General features: G+C 50.8%; 5 protein-coding genes across 5 annotated transcripts; 2 read left to right on the forward strand and 3 right to left on the reverse strand.

Annotated features, from left to right (window-relative positions):
- Window positions 1–512: 512 nt before the first annotated feature.
- BO83DRAFT_449404 (kinase-like protein) lies at window positions 513–1,331 on the reverse strand (the record flags this gene model as incomplete). The annotated part of the gene is made up of 1 exon (XM_025536747.1): window positions 513–1,331. The coding sequence occupies one exon, from the start codon at window positions 1,329–1,331 to the stop codon at window positions 513–515; it is 819 nt and encodes a 272-aa protein (XP_025392591.1).
- A 2,477-nt stretch (window positions 1,332–3,808) lies between these two features.
- BO83DRAFT_449405 (MFS transporter) lies at window positions 3,809–5,451 on the forward strand (the record flags this gene model as incomplete). Its single annotated transcript, XM_025536748.1, has 2 exons — window positions 3,809–4,150; window positions 4,210–5,451. The coding sequence occupies exons 1-2, from the start codon at window positions 3,941–3,943 to the stop codon at window positions 5,449–5,451; spliced, it is 1,452 nt and encodes a 483-aa protein (XP_025392592.1). The 5' UTR covers window positions 3,809–3,940.
- Window positions 5,452–5,584: 133 nt separating this feature from the next.
- Window positions 5,585–8,272, reverse strand: BO83DRAFT_449408 (nonribosomal peptide synthase; the record flags this gene model as incomplete). The annotated part of the gene is made up of 2 exons (XM_025536749.1): window positions 5,585–7,756; window positions 7,820–8,272. 2 exons carry the CDS (start codon window positions 8,270–8,272, stop codon window positions 5,585–5,587), a joined length of 2,625 nt encoding a protein of 874 aa, XP_025392593.1.
- A 1,143-nt stretch (window positions 8,273–9,415) lies between these two features.
- BO83DRAFT_374418 (NUDIX hydrolase) lies at window positions 9,416–10,173 on the forward strand. The gene has a single exon (XM_025530196.1). It carries the CDS (start codon window positions 9,474–9,476, stop codon window positions 10,107–10,109), a length of 636 nt encoding a protein of 211 aa, XP_025392594.1. The 5' UTR covers window positions 9,416–9,473; the 3' UTR covers window positions 10,110–10,173.
- Window positions 10,164–13,186, reverse strand: BO83DRAFT_449409 (NRPS-like enzyme; the record flags this gene model as incomplete). The annotated part of the gene is made up of 3 exons (XM_025536750.1): window positions 10,164–11,082; window positions 11,152–12,364; window positions 12,418–13,186. 3 exons carry the CDS (start codon window positions 13,184–13,186, stop codon window positions 10,164–10,166), a joined length of 2,901 nt encoding a protein of 966 aa, XP_025392595.1.
- Between the last annotated feature and the right edge of the window lie 16 nt (window positions 13,187–13,202).

Consider the following 13,202-nt stretch of genomic DNA (forward strand, 5'->3'; position numbering starts at 1 on the left):
ACTAACTAGCAGCTGCAGGATTCAGGCTTAGCTCACGGAATATTGATAAGCGACCGATCACATCATGTTCTGCTAGACGAACAGCAGCATATCAGAACCAATGTTTCTGCTCAACAAATTGAAGTCATTATGTTTGTGAGCATCTCAGCTGACCATTTGTCGCATCCATATGTCTCCATAGGAAGGTTTTGCGGGTACTGCAGGGTATGTCGGTCACGTGACACGTAATATTGGTCGATTCATGCTACATCTCTCCTGAAGTGACCGAGGCATTAAGGAGGTACCAAGTCAAGGCCATCTAAGAGGATCTTAAAGGAGCTATAGCTATCTAATGTGGATCTGCATTGATGACAGACCTAGGAGGTGCCGTTGCTATCTACTTGACACAAACGCCGGCTTGGCTTCAACATGAGAGCATGAGCATTCCAGGACAAAGCCAAAGAGTGCTGTCTCAAAAATTCTGCGATTATGTCAAATCTTGAGCATCTTGTGCAGCAGTCTCTTTAGTGTGCTCAACCACTGTCAGCGCCGAATAATTCCTCTCGGATAACCTCCAAATCCAGAAGCAAATCATCGGCAGAGTCGTACTCCTTGTGCCAGCATTTGCGAGTGATTTCGCTGCAAGCATGCGTATCCTCTGGGAATTGCTGCGATGCAAACCTATGCTCGACTCTTTCAAAACACGCATCTTCTCCATCAATGATGTCAGGAAACATGTCATGCCCCATCATGATAAAATAGATAGTGCATCCCAGTGCAAAAAGATCTGTCTGCACATCTGCGTCAAAGGGGTCACAACGAGGACAATAGAACCTACAAGGCTCTCCGCTCCACCCATCAAGAAGCACGGTGCCATCCTTTGACAAATGCTTCCATTGGAAGTCAGCCAGCTTGGCGCGTAGCATTCCATCAAGAAGAATATTCCTGGGTTGTATATCACAATGAATGACTCCCCGACTGTGAACCCATGCAACTGCCTCGGCTATTTCTCGGCACCAGGTTAGCCTCTGCTCGAGGGATGGCGGTGGATGTGGATGTGCTGGTCTGAGATAGTAGTCATCTAGGTTCCCGTTGATCGCACGCTCTAGATATAGCCAGCCATTGTCTGTGTATCCTTTCACTTTGATAATATGCTCGTGATGTCCGACAATCTCGAGGAGGCGTCTCTCTGTGTCGAGCCGACTCACATCCGTATCGCCAGGCGCAAGAGGATATTTCAGGACTGTAGTCTCATCAACTTCTCCTATCCATGCACTTCCACCTGACGCAATCACACGCTTGACTCCAGGAGGACAGTACTCCCGGTACTCTCTTAAATCAGGCTGGTTCATAGTTCTGTTTTGGGGTGCTTTTGGGGGGGGGGGGGGGGGGGGTTATCGCTGTTGGGTATAGACAAGAGGCAATAGACTCAGATAATTATGTTATTCCTTGAGGTAGAGCAAAGAGTGGAGTGACTCCACAAACAATAGCCACACGTGCCTTCCTCTTTCTATACATGTGGGTGCACGTGCTGATCTATATTTGCATTTGTTCACCAACTCTGTTTCAGTTATTCTTCGTATAGATTACCATTATTCGGTGTCTGTAGTAGCTACATAATAGATTCCACTACAATAGCTACAATGAAACAACGTAGACAGAAAGCGTTTTGTATTGCAAAACAATAGGGAAAAGGTCAAGCTAACAACAAACCCATAACGAGGTTGGCGGCAGCACGTCTCTTGTGAGTGAAGTCATGGGCTGTTGCTAGACAGTATTGAGTGGATCTCATAAGTGTAAGATGTCAATTTATTTGACTCAGGACCATTGGTGATGTTACAACATTCACCTGCCACAAAGACGGCATTTCATGATGGTCCCAGACTCTCATTGACACCCACAGTCACAGACTACTATTGTTCTTTCTTGTTCCTCCAAGAAAACCAATTTGTAAAGAACCTGAGTCCTCTGCTTCTATCAGGCGAGATCTTCTCATCACCATCATCTAGAGATAATTAGTCTTCGGATCTTCTACACGACTCAAGATCATTTTGCTCATACCAGGAGGATGAACACAAAGTGGACAGGCAATTTCTCGATCTTCAACTATCTCATGCGACGAAGTGGTCAAGCCATCCTTGCCATCATGTTCATTGCAACCAGGCCTATCAGGATTACTGCAGGATACCTTATTTACTTCATGGCATTTATGCTTTGGGGAAGCAGTGCAACTCTCGTATTCTTTGTAGATATGGTGAATTTCACACCCACATCCCCAGAATTCTAGACCACCAACACAGCCCTCGCTGGTATGACCCATTGGTGCAGAATGATTTTCAACGGGTGAGAGCTAACGCCGTTGATACTGTCGTGTTGTGGAGAAGATGTGTCCAAATCAAGTTAGAATCGTGGCACAGAGGCTTTATATACATCTAATCGACCTGTCTAGGAAGGTTCTGTTAGATTTCTACACTATCTGTTATTGATTTAGGTGAACCGTCAGTTTCCGTCGCTTTTCTATTGAAGACATCGAGGTGGATAATCCCTCATTTATTATCTCTAGACGCTGACGGAAGCTGCCAGTCTCTAAATGGTGGTAGAATTCGGAGAAAAAAAGTTATACGGACAGACAGCGAAGCATTCTGTAATCAATCGTTCCCGAGTCTTTTGCGGCTATTTTTATATTATACTCTTTCATATCTCTTCAAGGGGTAATGTGGCATATTCTCGATCATGTCCGTTGTCACACCCATCTTCGTTATTTAAATCAGGTGGATTTGCGTGTACACGAGACTGACTTTAGAGCATACGAAGATGTAATTCAAGGTTGGTAATAGTGGCAGATGGCGGCGCCGCTAGAATGTACACAATAATCAGGGAAGATGTATCCAGCGAATCCAAGGCACATGATTTACAGCCGGGGAAGCTCTCTTTTCGTCATCCCAGATCGACCCTTCTTTTACAAACATTTCGCGACCAAAAACCATGATCCAACTATTCGTGCCAAAAGCTTATGCAGTTTATCCAGCCCCTATTTAGCCAGTGATCATGCGACTTGATCGAGATAAGCCAGTTTCCAACTTCAGACTGAGCTTACAAGTCCTTTTCTAGCTTCAGACGACACAGCGTGAGCTATCTATAACCTGTCCCCGCCACCGACATCACGGTACCATTCCAGCCAGCATCTAGGGGTGGCGTCTTATCGCCAGACTTAAGACTACCACTTGTCCAATTGGTCTTTCTGTCGATGCTTTTCCGGTTCAACAACTAGTGGGGATCGTCGCATTTTTCTTGCCAGGCTGCAGTGATGACTTCATAGCCAACAAAGGCTGGGCAACGCTGCACAATAAGCACTCAAGATATGATGTACCTTGATATAAGCAGAAGCACCTGCTAAGCTCCTCAACAAGATCGTCTCCCAGCGATCATCCACAGAATACGTTTGTGCCTCGTTATAAGTTGATCACCGTTTCATCCTCAATCATCTGGTTTCCACCGGACGATCAACACCCCGAACGAGCAAGTCACGCAAGGGATGCCGTTACTCCAGATGGAGGATTTGCAGCAGCATTCTTCGCATCCCATACCGCATCACCAACAAGGGCAAGATAGGCCTGGGAAAATCCGGTCACTTTGGTACATTGCGCAAGCAACCCGTTTTGTTGCCTCCCTTGCGATTGGCGATGGATAGATCATGTATTTCTCCGGGTCGAGATTTGATCGGAGTTGGGGAAAGCTTTTGCCCAGCGTGGCACTCTTCCCTGTTGGGGATCGGCCGCATTCCAGTGCCCCGCTGGTAGTGTTCTCTCTGGCCTTGGGAGAATTGATAGCTAGAATGCCGTGCGTGTATCGTGCTCCCCCATTGCGTTGGATGTGTTATATAAATTTTCCGGTTGGGACTTGGAAAGTGCTTGGTTTTTCTTGTGTTTGATGATTATCCCCTGTCTTATCACCAGGTCCGATGGAGTCAACTCAGACAACCCAAGAAACACTAAACACCAAGTCATCCGAGGACTATATTTCTACGGACAATGGTGACCATGAGAGCAATGATTCGGTCACAAATCCCAAGTTGAGCATTGACATCGATGCCGCCCCAGATGGCGGATATGGATGGGTGATCGTTGCGTGCGTTTTCTGGCTACAAGTTCACACCTGGGGTATCAATGGGGTGAGTTCACTGCAGTAGAGCTACTAGCCAGGCGGCAACAGATCTTCTAACTGCACCAGAGTTATGGCGTCTTTTTGTCCTACTACATGGACAACAACATCTACCCCGGCACGAGTTCACTCGCCTACGCCTTCATCGGCGGTCTCGCCATCGGCTGCGCCTACTTGATGGCACCCGTCACCGTGTTCCTCATCCGCCGATACGGCACCCACGCAACAATTATCACGGGTATCATCATCCAAACAGCTGGACTGATCCTCGCCTCCTTCACCACCCGCGTATGGCAACTCTTTCTTACCGAGGGCGTCTGTTTCGGTGTCGGCATGGGCATCATCTACATGACCTATCTTGGCGTTCCGCCACAGTGGTTCGACAAGAAGAGCAGCGTTGCAAACGCCATTCCCGCCGCTGGCGCCGGAACCGGTGGTCTCATTTACTCCCTTGGCATTGAAGCGATGATCGAGAACCTCGGTCTCCCCTGGACATTCCGAACATTAGCCATCATCTCGCTGGTCGTGAACCTCGTGTGCGCGGCCTTCCTCCGCGACCGCAACAAAGCCACCGCCAGCCGTCATGTCGCATTCAACTTTCCTCTACTGAAAAAATTCGAGGTCCTGCTTCTTATCGGCTGGGCTATATTCAGTACCTTTGGCTTTGTCTCCATCAACTTCAGTTTACCCAACTTTGCCATCTCGATCGGGTTGACCGCACGCCAGAGCAGCGTGGTCGGCGCGCTGCACAATCTGGGACAGGGTATCGGCCGGCCTCTTATCGGCTTATTCAGTGACAGACTGGGTCGGTTGAACGTGGCCACAGCCCTGTCCCTGGTATGTGCGGTGTTCTGCTTCGCTATCTGGATTCCGGCACGGAGTATGGCCGTGTGCTGTTTGTTCGCAGTAATGGGAGGCATGGTCTCGGGAACATTCTTTGCTACAGTGGCCCCGGTGTTTGTGGAGGTGATCGGATTGCAGGATTTACCTGGTGCCTTGAGTATTCTATGGTTGGTGCTGGTAGGACCTGGAGCAGCAGGAGAGGCTATTGCGCAGGCGCTGCGACGACCGGAACAGGGGATGGATGCGTATCGGCAGGTGCAGATTTTCGCGGGGATGGTGTTTGTTGCGGCGGCGTTGTGTCTATGGGTGGTGCGCGGGTGGAAGGTGCAGCAGCAGCGGCAGAGAGCTGTCACTCATACAGCGGGGATGTGTAAAGAAGTGATGGAGGTGGAGGTGAGAGCAGAGGAGAAGTCGGGGTGGAATGTGTTAGAGTTAGCCAGGGAGATGGTGCGGTACTCTCGTGTATAGAGTACTACTAGGTGCGAATAATCGCGTCAATCCCTACTAGATACTAGGCTATTTCTAGTAGCAGCAAAATTGTATATTAGTACTTGTCCAATTCTACTCAGACAATTCATGGTATAAACTAACAAGTTCATATTCATCCATCATCCCCAACCACCGCTGTTGCCCTCGTCATCATCTCACCACCCGTCCCCGAACCAGTCACCAGCAGCACATTAGCAACAAGCCTCACCGGCTGAGGATGATTAAAGATATCACGAAACGTAACATCAAAACCATCATCCTTCGCCAGTCGCGTGATCCGCATTGCCTTGATTGAATCCCCTCCCAAATGGAAGAAGTTACTCTTGGGTAAAACCAGACCGAGCGCAACGCCCAAACTCTCCGCATACCATTTACACACCATACCCACCTGCTCACCGCACACCCCCTTCACAAGTACTACATCGTCCTCATCAACTCCCCCCTCATCCAACGGCACCGCATACACCAGACGATCCTGCTGCGCCAGCCCAGCCGCAGCCTGTCGAAGTCGCGTGCGGTCGATCTTGCCTGTACGCGTTTTCGGCACGTACAGGAGCGGAAACATGAACGTTGGGATGAAGAGCCATGAGAGAGATTGTTTGAGTTTCTGGACCATGGTGCGCATCAGGGCTTGGAAATCTGTTGTGGGGAGTCCAAAGAGCGCCTCAGCATCATTGCCAGCAGAGTGCTTAGTGAGCCGGTCATCGTAGACAAAGCCCACGAGTTGCTTCGTTTGATCCGGCAAGACGATCACGTCGGCTACGACCATACCTCGCGGTAGGTCTACAGCGTGCTTTAGACGAGCTTCTAGATCGTCTAGCTCCACTCGCTGGCCGCGGAGTTTGACCTGTCGGTCTTTACGGCCGAGGAGATAGATTGAGCCGTCGGGCAGATACCTCGCCAGATCTCCGGTTTTGTAGCATCGGGATGTGGTTGTTGTTGGTGCCCAGACAGGGGCGTCGATGAAGACGGCGGCGGTTTTCTCTGGTTTTTGGAGATAGCCTTGAGATAGACGGCCGCCTTGGACGACTAGTTCGCCGACGGCCCCGATAGGGAGTAGTCGGTTGTGGTCTGCTGGATCGACGATCCAGGTGCGTGGGCCGAACGAGCGACCGATGTTCCGGGGGTCGGATAGGGGAGTGAGGTCCGCGTGCAGCGTGTCGAACATGATGCCTTCCGTAGTGCCGTAGCTGACGTTGAGGTGGTCGACTTGGGGTGCCCAGAGGGCTACTTGCTCTGCGGTTAGGACGTCCCCACCTACTGTGAGGGTCTTTAGCGTGGGCATCTCGTCCGGGTGGACCTGGGCTAAAACTGCAGCGGTGAGGAACGCGGTGTTGATGCGGAGTGCTGTGCCTGTCTCGGCGAGCCGGTGTAGTCGGTCGTCATTTCCGGGGATGCAGACACATCCGCCACGGGATAAGGTGCACAGGGTTTCTACGCAGCTGAGGTCGAAGCTGAATGCGGCGAATTGGAGGAATCGGGTGCCGGAGTTTAGTTGCAGTGCCTGGACCATCTGTTGTACGCATGTTACTATGTCTTGATGGGGCTGGACCACGCCCTTCGGGGCTCCGGTGCTGCCTGATGTGTACATGAGGAAGGCTGGTTGAGTAGGGGATATATGTCCGGATGATGCTGGGAGGGGCTTCTTCGGTAGCTGTTGGATTAGGTGCCCGGATATTTCCAGCATTTGGGGCGCTATGGCTACCCAGTGGGGTTCGAGCTTGGAGGGGTTGGTGGTGGTGAGGACGACGGATGTATTGGCCTCACGGAGCATGGATGAAGCTTGGGCGGGAGGTAATGCGCTGTCCAGAGGCATACAGGCTGCTCCTGTCCGCAGTACGGCTAGCATGATGACCACGGACCAGATGGTCTTGTCAAGAATCAGCCCGACGTAGGTGTGAGGACGCACGCCGGCGGCGAGGAGATGGGCTGACAATGCTGTAGAGAAGTGCTGAAGCTCGCGGTAGGTAATCTGCTCGTTGATAGTGCAGCAGGCAATGGCGTCGGGGTACTTGCTACTGGCACGGTCGATAAGGTCCGGGAGGCATTCATGAATCACCTCTAGCGGTTGGGTGTTCCAAGATAGAATCTGGTCGCGACTCGCTCGGGAGAGAAGGTTCAGGTCTTTGACCTTGCCTTGCCAGTCGTGACGGACAGAAAACAGGATCTCCTGGATAGCGTCGGCAATATGACCGGCCATTGTTTCTGATATGTATGCGGTGCGGAAGCGCACGAAGAGACGCAGTCCTGCGGGGTCCCAGTTTGCGCCAAAGATGAGATCGCACTAGAGTGGGAGGTATTATGAGCATGATGGCCTTCAATTTGGTACGGGGGCTGGATTGATTACTCTCTCGGCGTCTGTTGGCGAAGAAACATTCTTGGGAGCCAGGTCACTCCCCCCATTTCTTCCGTCAAGCAGTAGTACCCCAGTGTTATGAACCCAAGGGTCATGACTATGAATCTCTAAATGATGTCCCGATCCAACTAGAGCGGTCAGGTCGTCTTCACGGTCAATTGTCGTAGCATAGACGGAGGAGCAATGCTGCAAGAGATATGCCGAGTCCCGAGCTTCCGAACATTCTTCGTAGCCCATCACCACGCTGTCATCGTGAACAAATACAGAGAGGATGATGGCCCAGATAACACGGAGCCTGGGCCCCAGATCAGGGCCCCATTGAGAGATACTGTTGTCCCTTTGGGGTATATTGATGGTATCGACCGCATCCTCATCTCGACCTTTCTGGAGAGAGGGAGAGAGGCTGGGAAATCGACATGGTGCGGTCACAACCTTACCAACCATTTCGATTGATTGGTCAGGATGCCAATTCTGCTGACAGATAATAGAATGAATGCTCGAAAAAGAAGAAAACCAGAGAAAAGAAGTAGGCTAACAAGAAGGAAAAAGATACCGAGAAGGATTCTTGTGTTGTGGCGCCATCCATGGGGGGGATTAAGCTACATCTGCTGTTATTCCCCCTGTCTGATCTCCTTGCATGCAGTTAGGGGGGAGGCGGAACGCGTAGGTACAGGCTGGGCGCATCGCCGCGATACTCAATAGCGTGTATATGTCTTTAGCTATTCTTTAGCTTCCTGAGGCAATTGATAGAGAGTGTGTGTTTTTTTGAGAGTGTGAGAGCGTGGGTGGGTGTGTAAATGATGCGATAGTACATTGTTAGCTCGTCTGCAGTAACTGGAACACTCACTCCTAAAGTGCACTAGTGGTGGTTTCTGACAGCAACGTACTTCTTTAATATTAGCAATGTACCTTGAAGGTAGATCCGAGACACAATCTTCCATCATGCGCTAAAATCATTGCGATCTTACCAGTCAGGATAGCACCCCGTTGAACAGCAAGTCCAGAAAGTATAATCTGGATGTGGTCTCTGAATCAGCATATAGAAATACACCCTCGGAAACAAGACATTAGTAGTCGAATTAGAGTTAATATTAGTAATATTCAGATTGGATTTTAGCTAGTAGATAGGTACATTCTGAAGATTCAAGATCTCATATAATAACCAAAGTAATCTACAACAGCTCCTACCCTAAGATGATGTAACCAAACATATAAGACCATATGGTACGCATTATTATCATTCTTTCAAACAGGAAAAATAAATTCTACAGCCGGAACGATACACATCTACAGAAGATTTAGCTTGTGGATCATTGTTGCAGGTTTAGCTAATAGTAACAAGCCGCTGGATTCTCCTAAGCACAGTCGGAAAGACAACCAATATACCAGAAATATAAAACATAAAGCACTGGCATGACAATAAAATCATTTAGAACTACCAGTAGTATTCAACGAACAACTCCTTCATGGTATCTAGTACTTTGTTAAGTAGTGAATCTGTGCTCTCCACTTAGGTTGTGTAGTTGTAGTTAATCTTCCCCACCCGCTGCTGCCCCACAACCACCACATCAACATCAACAACAACTTCTTCTCTCTCTCATCATCTCCCAACTCTCATATATAACTCCAATATCTTCCTCCCACCATGAACACCACCACCAAACAAGAAATAGAAATATCCCCTCACCTCCTATCCAAATACCCCTTCCTCATCCACCCTCTCTCCTCCCTCCCCACCACCCACTACCCCACCTACACCGACTTTGGCGTGGGCGCCTACATCTTCACCACCCACCAACAAAACTCAAACCCACACCTTCTCCTCCTCCACCGCTCCCCCACAGACAGCTATCCCCTCCACTGGGAATCCCCCGGCGGCGGAGCAGACCTTGCCCTCGACGACACCCTCCTTCGGGCATTATGTCGGGAGGTACTTGAGGAGACAGGGCTGCAGGTGACCAAAGTAGTGGATTTAGTGGCTGTTGACGAGTGGAAAAAACCGCTCCCCGGAGTGGGTCAGGGAGAGAAGAAGGTGATCAAGTGGGGGTTTCTAGTTGAAACTGCTTCGGTAGAGGAAGTGATGTTGAATCCGGAGGAGCATTGTGCGTTTAAGTGGGTGGATGAGGGGGATGTTAGGGATGCTGTTACTGGGAGTGGGTATGGGGGGATGAAGTTTATTGGGGATCAGGGGAGGAATTTGTTAAGGGCTTTTGAGGTTTATCGTCGGTGGTATACTTCATCGGAGGAAGAAGGAGAAGGGGAAGAGAAAGATACGTGTTGAGTGTCAGACTATACTATCAAGCAGCAGCTTATACTTCACTAAGGGATGGTGAAGTCAAACCCCCCTCCTCTTCATGGCCAATTTAAACCCCCTCACAAACTCCGGTACATGTACCGGGTTCAACATGGTTGCATGAATGCCCGGACAATTATAGAACCCCACCTCAGTGCGTGCGAAATCCCTCCACGCCCCCAGCTTATTCTCTTCCCAGTCCTGTCTATCCAATGCTGCATAGCTTGGCGGATCCGCTACAAACACGTCCAATGTCTCGACCGTTCCCTTCGGTTCATACGTCTCGCCGTGGACTCGGAATTTCTCACCGATATCCGTGATTCGTTCCAATCTCTCAGGATTAAGAGCTAGTGCGCGCACTCTCTCCTTATCAGAGATGTTTAGGACGTGCACGAGGGCATCGTAGCGAGATAACCCTTCCCCTCCATTCTCCTTCTCAAGGCTATGCAGATAGGTACCGGCTTCGCCCATCACATCTAGATCAATCAGCTCCAGGAAGAAGGCTATATGAAGCAACACATCAACCCAGTTCTGCCCGCGTACGTACTGCCGGATATGCGGCGGATAGTCAATACTGGCCAGGAAGCGGACTTCCTGGCCCTGGGACTCAAGCACTTTGCCCACTTCGAAAGCGAGGGTCGAGCCGAGCGAGTATCCCGCTATAGCGTAGGGGCCCTCGGGCTGGGTCTGGCGAATGTAGTGGGCGTAGGTATCTGCTGTTTCTTGGATGGAGTGGAAGAAGCGCTCGTTGGTGTTGTAGCCGCGTGTGCGGAGGGCGTAAACGGGCCGCGTAGGGAATTGGGCTGCTAGAGCGATGAAGACGAGGATGTCGCCGCTGCCGGGGTGGATGCAGAATAGGGGAATTTTGGTGCCGTGGGGTTGTAGGGGCACGATGGGGTTGTAGGTTGGTGGTTGGGAGAGGAGTTTGTCGATGGAGGCGGAGATGGCGGTGGTTGTTGGACTGGTTAGAATTTGTCAATATGTGTTATATTTGATAGAGTTGAATATGGGTGAGGGGGCGGTGACTTACTCGGTCATTAGGACAGACATGGGAATTTCTACGGGTGCATCGACGGCTTCTTGAATCATGGCTTTGAGGAGGATCAGGTTGAACGAGGTGATGCCAAGATCGAAGATTGACATGTCTACGTTGATGTCTTCGATGGGGATCTTGAGGAGTCCTGCTATGGTGCTTTGCACTCGTTTCTCGGTCTCGGTTTGAGCCGGTCGCTGCGTGGACTCGCGGTGTTTCTGGACGATCTTGAAGTCTTCCTCCTCGAAGGATGCATACTCGCCCTTTTCGAATGCGGTCCGCACTTTGGTCCGTGAGATCTTGCCTAGCGAGGACTTGTCTAGCATCTCCGCCGGTAGTGGAATCAAGTGGGCGGGTTTTCGCCCTGTTAGAAGCGCGACGGTCTTTGCTATGGCGGTGGCAGTCTCAAAGCGCGTTGCGGCGTCGTCGGCAGCATAAGCTGGGGAGTAGACAATGGCGATATCCTCGCTCGCGGAGCCTGGGGCACGACAAGGGAAGGCCACGGTGTACGAGGGCACAACTCCAGGGATGTTCTCTTCTTCGATAGCCACTTCGATTTCTGTGGCACTCCATTTGACTCCATTCACGATAATAGTGTCTCTAGTCCGCCCTGCTAGGTTCAGATATCCAGAGTCATCCAGCCAGGCGAGATCGCCTGTGATGAACCACCCGTCTTCTGTGAACGCGGCAGCCGTGGCTTCTGGATTATTGAAGTATCCCGTGAACACGGCAGGACCAGACAACTGAAGCTCGCCAACTTCACCAGGCGCAGCGGGCTCATCTCTAGCGGTGGGACGCATCATGCGCATCTTGATGCCAGGAATACATGGTCCGAGACAGGCGAATTCAAGGCCTTTGGATAGATCGTAGGACGGCGATGCCCGTGCATGCACGCATCCGGCACATGTCTCTGTCATTCCAAAGCCAGGACTGATCACCTCGCGCTGGATGTTAAATCGACGCAGTTCACGAGTCAGCCCGTCGATAGTGGCGACGACATTGGCCTCGCCACCCGAGTTGATGCTCTTGAGACGAGACAGATCCGCTTGGAGAGTTGGATTGGCAGCGAGAGCGTCCCGCACCTGCGTCAAGAAGAAGTTGGGTGCAAATGTATAGGCAATTTTATGTGAATCGAGCAGCTGGATGAAGCGTATTGGATCGCGAAGCAGCTCTGAAGCTGGGATGAGCACTTGGTCAGCGCCCAGACTCACTGTCGATTTGTTAGCGGCTGTTATGTTATAAAGGTAGAAGTGAAGAACATACTTGCATGCAAATGAATCTCACAAAGACTAGCAACATGGTCCAATCCAACCCAGGTGAGAAACACATCCCCAGGTTCAGTTCCATGGTGATCTTTCTTGCCCTGCAATGCCGTAAGAAGCTGTCCATGGCGGAGTGGAACCGCCTTGGCGCTTCCAGTACTTCCAGACGTCAACATGAGGACTGCTGGGTCTTGTGCTTGCTTCTCGGCTCCGCAGAGTGGCAAAGTGTCAGATAAGCCATCCGAGTTAACGGCCTTGTCTAGCACCTCAACTGGAAGCACACGAAGCTCATCAGTGTCCAGAAAGTCTGGGACAAGCCGCTCCGTAGTGAGGACGACGGGTTCCTGTAGCAGCATCTTGAGGTGACGCAGATGCTTCCTGCGCTGCGCGGGATCATGCACGAAGGGGGTTGAAATGGCAGGAAGGAAGCCTGCAAGAGTGACGGCCCAGAACCATAGGATTGTGTCGTGATGGTTCTCAAAGTGCAGCAAGAGAATAGAGGATGCGGAGATGCCATCGATTTGGCCTAAGAGCCGGGCTTTTTCTGTGGCTTTGCTCTGAAGGTCGGAGTACGAAACATGCGAGGCTTCTGCTCCAGGCGTGTAGAAGGTGAGTTCGGCTTTGGAGCTGGCTGCTTTGGCTAGGAGCTGAGCTAGGTTCTGTACAGTGCTGGGAGACTCGATGGTGGCCACTGGCACATCCTTTGCAGGAATTGACTTGAGTGTTGGCTCAATAGCCTTGCCATTGCCTTCGAGAACATGGGGAGCCATCTTGCTTTGCAGTATG

The sequence above is a fragment of the Aspergillus eucalypticola genome (genome assembly GCF_003184535.1).
Source record: "Aspergillus eucalypticola CBS 122712 chromosome Unknown BO83scaffold_2, whole genome shotgun sequence".
Taxonomy (NCBI): Eukaryota; Fungi; Ascomycota; class Eurotiomycetes; order Eurotiales; family Aspergillaceae; genus Aspergillus; species Aspergillus eucalypticola.

What these genes read in the sequence shown, in the direction of transcription:
- BO83DRAFT_374418 (XM_025530196.1), top strand. Translation starts at nt 9,474, where the DNA reads ATGAACACCACCACCAAACAAGAAATAGAAATATCCCCTCACCTCCTA.